Genomic DNA, 6,838 nt, shown 5'->3' with positions numbered 1-6,838 from the left:
CTGGTCATCTACCCATGATAGGAAAGTCTGCACCCCTCTCCTGCACCCAGACAGGGAGGCTTCGATACTCACTTTAGTGCAATGGAGTACCTACTGGTCCCTGACTCGCTGTTTCGAACCAGGTACCCAGCTTCTTTGCAGGGTTGTAGTCGACTCTCAGCCTCAGCACGGGTGATGGCACCATGATACCAACTGAAAAATGGGACAGGGGGAGAAACCACGAGCATCAAGATACCAGTCCAGACAGGGCATCATTCCATAAAGCATTATTTGAAATGAACTTCTAGTGAAAGCTCAACAGCCTGGACTAGATCCTGCTTCCCATTCAAAATAGACAAAATGAGACTTGGGTAATCCTGGATCACAAAACCTATCAATCACCTAAGAGGGAGTTAACAGGGCTAGTGTCATTTTAAAAGTTTTCACTCTATGCAGAGGAATGGAATTTGAGATCAGGTTCTGGGGATGCAGTGCATTTTCTACTCTGCACAAATGCACTGGGCTTTGAAAATGGGTTTTCACTGATAAGTCCCACCCAGACAAGTATTCAGCACCAAAAAGAATCATGTAAAATGGGCCAGTGTGCCCCGACCAAGTTCCTGGCCATTGTGTGTTACACGTGTCTGTGGAGGAGACTCACGGCTGCTTCTCCAGTGGCAGGGCTGGGTCCACTCTTTCCCCCTCACTGTGGTCAGAGAGCGTTGGCTTCAAGATCTTCTGGGTCCAACTCTTCTGTCGGTGGTGTTGCCTCACTGTCTCCTCCTTGACGGAAGGTCGCTCAGAGCCTTCAAACTGAACTGGAAGGAAGGCTCCATTTAACATCAGAGGCCACTGAGGTGACCCATGTAAACTTCAAAGAAAAGACCTTGTCTGCCTCATCTTAGGAAAGAAGCTTTTCCCCCTCTTTAATTTGAGCTAAAATACATTGCAAGGGACTTCTCTGGTGATGCAGTGGTTAAGAATCCACCTGCCAATGCAGGGGACACGGGTTGGAGCCCTGGTCTGGGAAGATCCCACATGCCGCGGAGCAACTAAGCCCGTGCGCCACAACTACTGAGCCTGCGCTCTAGAGCCCACAAGCCACAACTACTGAGCCCTTGTGCCACAACTACTGGAGCCCGCATGCCTAGAGCCCGTGCTCCGCAACAAGAGGAGTCATCGCAATGAGAAACCCGCACATTGCCACGAAGAGTAGCCCCCACTCGCCGCAACTAGAGGAAGCCTGCGCGCAGCAACGAAGACCCAACGCAACCAAAAATAAATAAATTAAAAAAAAAATACTGCAAGAGGCCCTGGGATAGCTGAGCTCCTGCTGTCTTTGATATCTGATCATACTGTTAGCATCCACATGCAGCCACTTTTTCTGCAAGATATTTATTGATGTAGAACAGTTTTAGAATATGAGAGGAAACCACTTTAGTATATTTCAGCATGTTCTTTTTTTTTTTTAAAGATTTTTTCGATGTGGACCATTTTTAAAGTCTTTATTGAATTTGTTACAATATTGTTTCTGTTTTATGTTTTGTTTTTTCTTGGCCACGAGGCATGTAGGAGCTTAGCTCCCTGACCAGGGAAGTCCCTTCAGCATGCACTTATAAAACACTCTTTGTTTTGGTATATTTAGAATAAAAGACTAAACAGAGTTACAGGTAATCACTCCCTGCAAGAGTGCATATCATTCTATGAAACCAAATGAAGTTTTCACTATGAAATAATAAAGAGAAAAATCAACTCAGAAATAGAAAGAAACTAATAATAGTGCCTTAAAGATGCTATGACATTTAGGTTGGATAGAAGATAAAGATATAAAATGAGCAGCATCTAGCACTGTAGCAGGTGCCCAGTAGAGATTTGTGGAAAACAATTCTAAAATAAAACAAAAACTGATTTGGGGGTGGGGGAGGGAAGGATCGGGCGTTTGGGATTAGCAGATACAAACTATTATATATAGGATAAACAACAAGGTCTTACTGTCTAGCACAGGGAACTATATTCAATATCCTGTGATAAACCATAATGGAAAAGAATATGAAAAAGAATATATATATGTATAACTGAATCACTTTGCTGTACAGCAGAAATTAACACACTGTAAATCAACTATACTTCAATAAAATTATATAAAAAAACTAAAGCACACAAACAGAAAACCTGACTCAAATGTTTGCTATCAAACTAATTACCTTTTCTATTCACCCTTTACATTGACTATACTTTTTGTTTGTTTGGCTGTGTGGCTTGTAGGATCTTACTTAGTTCCCTGACCAGGGATCAAACCCGTGCCCCCTGCAGTGGAAACACAGCATCTTAACCACTGGACCACCAGGGAATTCCCTACACTGACTATACTTTTAATCAAAAACATAGCTCTACTGTTAGAGGGAAAAGATATCCCTAACTTTTAAAATCAAAGGCAAAAGAAATTCGGTGGCCAGCTAAGTAGAAAAACTATGTCCTGGGAGAAGCAGGAGGGAGAATTACCTTTAATAACTATTGACAATCTACTTATCAACTTCCTCTTAAGTTATTACAAAAAGTTCATACTTGAAGAATTGATTCCTTTAGGAGGATTTTCGAGAGGGAAAAAAAAGCTAGCTTCCTCCGGCTTTCCAACCACCTCTCCTGTAATCCATTTGATCCACTACTGGCATTTTATAAACAGGGATTTTAACAGGTTTGAAGAGGAGCACAAAGTAAGAGTTAGAAAAAGCTGATCTCAATTTGATAGCTTTGGTGGTGATTAGATAAGGTTTTTCAATAGTGACTTAAGGCATTTCTAAAACAGTCGCATACTGCCAAGATAAAGGAAAATAAAGATACCCAGAAGGATACAGGATACATGCAACATTAAGGGCTCGTCTTCAGTCCTGGTCTTCCAACCATAGCCAAATTCTCCTTTCCCCATATCATCAGATTTCTTGGGAAAAGAGACTTGCAGTTGAGGAACATAAAGAAAAGCGCCTTGGCTGCAAAGCCCCTGGCTGGCAGGGTTTTCCATCAGGGAAGCAGAAAGCAGGAGGGAGCGGGGGGGCGCGGACCCAGCCCTCACCCGACAGCGCCCGCACGATCTGCTCCTTCTTCCACTCCCAGGGCTGCTCGTACTCGGCCGCGGGCCTCTCGTCGTCCTGGGGCAGCCGCGCCTTCCGCTCCAGCCCCTCGGCGCGAGGGCCGCCTTCGGCCGCCGGCTCGTAGGGCGTGTCATACAGCTGCGGCGGCTTCCCCAGCAGCTCCTTGGAGCTCCGTCTCTTGGCCAGCGCCTCGGGCTTTGCGCCGTTCTCCCCTGGCTCACAGGGGCTGTCGAGCAGCTGAAGAGCCTTCACCAGGGGGTCTTTGGAACCTCGTCGTCTGATTTCTGAAAAACACACACCGTTCACAATACTTTTGAAGAAAAGGTGCCATGGAAGCCCTGTGATGAACCCAGTTACCGCTGCACCCCCGACCGACAGGTCTGTCTGGTTGAAGGTGGCCTAGAACGCCTGGATTGTTCCTTACTGGGCTGATGGCTGCCCAGCTGGGGGAAGGGCCCTACAACTTCTTCCCGCCAGTCGCCTGAGCCAGATAATAGGATCAAGCCAGATAATAGGATCAAGTCCAACGATTAGGGGATCACAACCGAAGACAGGCGTCCAACAATTAGGGGATCACAACCGAAGACAGGCCTGCCTCTGGGGCCGCGTGCAGTTCGGAGAAGTGGCCTCAGGGCAACCTGCTCCACAACTCCCGGTCCCCCATCTCCTCTTGAGTGTGGTTCACCTTCAAAGTGTTTACATCTTGTTAGGAAGCTGTGATCAAAGTATGTTAATAAAAATTGAGTGTTTACTATATTCAAGCACTGGGCCACATACACTGAGGTAAGATATTTATGTGCGTTAGACAGAGTTCTTGACTTCTAGGCAGTTTCGACATAGTGACACATTCACAAATAATACTTAACAGGCTAACAACGACAGAATAAATAAAAGTAAAAGAGGAGTTGGGGGAAAAACAACAAAAATAATATCTCAAGAGCTAACATTTAGCCATAGTGTACTATGCATTATGCATTTTTCTAAGTGCATTGTAATTTTCACAACCGCCCTATGAGATGGGTTCTATTGGTTCCCCATATTACAGAAGAGAAAACTGAAGCACAAAGAGTTTAAGGAAATTGCCCAAACCAGCAAGTGCAAAGCCTGGATTCAAAAGCAGGAAGTTGGGCTCTAGAAGCCATACTCTTAGCCACCACACTTGGATTGACTCCAAGTGGAAGAGAAATGGAAGATGCATTGACTTTGATAGAGAAGGTCATTTCCAGTGGAGGAAGCTGCATGAGTGAAGATATGGAGGTGGGAACCAGAAAGGGCTTGTTCCCATCAGGGGGAATCGAGAGAGAAGTTCAAAGGACAGAGGCCAGGAGAGGAGAGGGGTAGCGGGAGAAGAAGCTGGAAAAGTAGGCAGGACAGGCACCAAAGTGCAGAAGTTTTAAAAGCCAGAATTAAAAGTTTATATTGTGGAGAACGATTGCTAGTTTTTAAACAGGTAATAACAATTATATTTGTGATTTGCTGGAAGATAACTCCAACACGGTGTACAGGATAGAATAAAGGTATGGTCTGAACGGAGGCACAGAAATGGATGCAAAAAACCGGATGCAAATCAACCAACCACCAGCTAACCAGCCAGCCAGCCACAGTGGGAAGGAAGAAGCAGCGTCTGGGGACTGACCAGCATGGGGCCCAGAGGCCTTGGCAGGTAGAGTCAGAGATGGCTACAGTCTCTGACAACCAGAGCTGGTGATATAGGCCAACAGAAGCATCATGCTGTGGTTCCCCTAAATGCCCATGAGGAAGCCTTCAATCTGTCCACCCGGTCACAGTGAAGGAGGACTTTCCCAACACAAACATCTCGCCTCATCACTTAACACCCAATAAGTTCTCAAATGTCCACTTACAAAGTGCAAACTGCTCAGCACGGCATGGGACACCTTCTGTGGTCACATCACTGCCCCCCTCTCCAATTTCTTCTCTCAATACCACCCTATCCCTGAGCCCCTTAAAATCCAATTCTTTGTTCCAACCAAACGGAACTTCTGAAGTTCCCTGCACACTGCACTGTCTTATACCCACCAGTGTCCTGGTGATCTGCCAATCCTTTGGAGTCTAGCCTAGCATCTCCTCCTCTTTCCTGCCTACCTTCTCCTCCAATGCCCCATGTCCCCCAGGTGCCACCGCTTTGCCAACCCACTCTCACCTTGCATCTCTCTCAGTGTATGGATTTATTTGTTGATGTGTCTGTATTTCCAATTTGGTGGAGACTGCCAGGCCAGGGACCCCCATGTCTTGTTTGACTTTGTAGGAAACAGTTGTGCTAAATAATGGTTGGATGGATGGATGGGAGGAGAGAGGGAGGGGAAGGAGCTCTAGAACTTCTCCAGGCAGGTGACAATATGGATCTGGAGCTCGGCAGAGAGATGAAGGTCAGAGTACATGTCAAGGAGTTACTCACTAATGGATCATTGTTGGTATTGTGAGAATGAAAGCCATCACCAGAGAAAAGGAGGCTGATTGAAAAGGAAAGAGGATCAAAGGCAAAATCTGGGACTTCTTCAGTTAAGGGTGGATGGAAGAAGAGGTGCCACCGAAGAAGACGGAGAAGGAATGGTCAGGTAAGGATGAAGAGGATCAGGAGACTTACAGTGTCACAGAAATGAAGGAAAGTGAGACTTTCTACAGGTAACTGAAAATGGGCATGGTGACACTCTATAGAGAAGAATCACTGACTCCATAAGACTTCTATAACAAGGAAAGGATACATTCTAGGGAAAAGTTATTAAAATCAGGACACTAAATTCAAAGGGGCAGAATTTATTTGTAGGGTGAGGTTCTAATTCTGCTGGATAGGGCCCCTTACCGCAGCTGGCTCCAATCCTATAAAACTGCAGTTCTAGTGCATTAGAATCACCTGGGGGAGCTTTAACAAATACTCATGGCTGGGTCCCATCACCACAGGTCCTGACTGAATTGAGCTGGGGTACAGCCTGGGAGTCAGAGTTGTAAAAGCTCCCCCAGGTGATTCTAATGAGAAGCTAAGCCTGAGAAGCACTCCCACAACACCTGGGTCCCCACATTCCCCCTCCCAGTTCCTCCTGCCCTCCAGAGCTAATCTTATCATTGCTAGCCCCAGCCCAAGGAAAAGGGTTCTCCTACTATCAAAAACTTCCACATCCGAATGTGAGAGTTAGAAGGACTATTCCCCATCCCCAGGTCAGGAAGGTGCCTGGGGTTGTTTGAGGTCTCCTGCATCTCTGGTCCAAGCCTCTTGACTTGCAATCGACAGGCTTTTTTCTTCATTGCTTATTCTAGATGGAGTTATGGAAAACAAGAAACAAAAAACTCTCTCTGCTCTTGGTTCAACTAAGATAAGCCTGGAATTTATGAAAAAGAACTTTTCTACAGAACTAGGAAAGAGAAAACACAAAGGAGTTCAAAGGACGATTTTCGAATTTTAAAGTTTCTGATCAAAACCTAAGTCTACCCTCAGACTGGCATAGGCTGGGGAAACCTTTCCTAAGGTCCTTGCTTCAATTCTGTCCGAGTTGAACAAAATAGAAAAAGGCTTGATTCCAACCTTAAGATAGGAGTCCTGCTCACAGGAAATTTCAATGAGTTTGTGTTAAAATGATGTACAGTGATTAGAATCTTGAGTTCTTATTACACATGTATTTGGGTTTTTACTTTTGAGATGAGGCATTTGTACTCCTTCTATATCATTTTATTAATTTTTTTTTTGGCTGCACCGTGTGGCATATGGGATCTTCATTCCCCAACCAGGGATTGAACCTGTGCCCCCTGCAGTGGAA

General features: G+C 45.4%; 1 protein-coding gene across 2 annotated transcripts in view; it reads right to left on the bottom strand.

Annotated features, from left to right (window-relative positions):
* SHE (Src homology 2 domain containing E) overlaps nucleotides 1–6,838 on the bottom strand; it is a 30,598-nt gene that overhangs the window by 14,907 nt on the left and 8,853 nt on the right. For both annotated transcript variants that reach the window (XM_082412467.1, XM_082412468.1), the window contains exons 3-5: nucleotides 3,050–3,352; nucleotides 641–797; nucleotides 73–192 (exon numbers count right to left, since the gene is read on the bottom strand). In XM_082412467.1, the coding sequence (XP_082268593.1) occupies nucleotides 73–192; nucleotides 641–797; nucleotides 3,050–3,352 (580 nt within the window). The remainder of the gene's footprint in view (nucleotides 1–72; nucleotides 193–640; nucleotides 798–3,049; nucleotides 3,353–6,838) is intronic.

This window comes from Balaenoptera physalus (genome assembly GCF_965194825.1).
Source record: "Balaenoptera physalus genome assembly, chromosome: 1".
Taxonomy (NCBI): domain Eukaryota; kingdom Metazoa; phylum Chordata; class Mammalia; order Artiodactyla; family Balaenopteridae; genus Balaenoptera; species Balaenoptera physalus.
The sequence above is the reverse complement of the archived record's forward strand: the minus strand, read 5'-3'. Positions and strand labels throughout refer to the sequence as shown.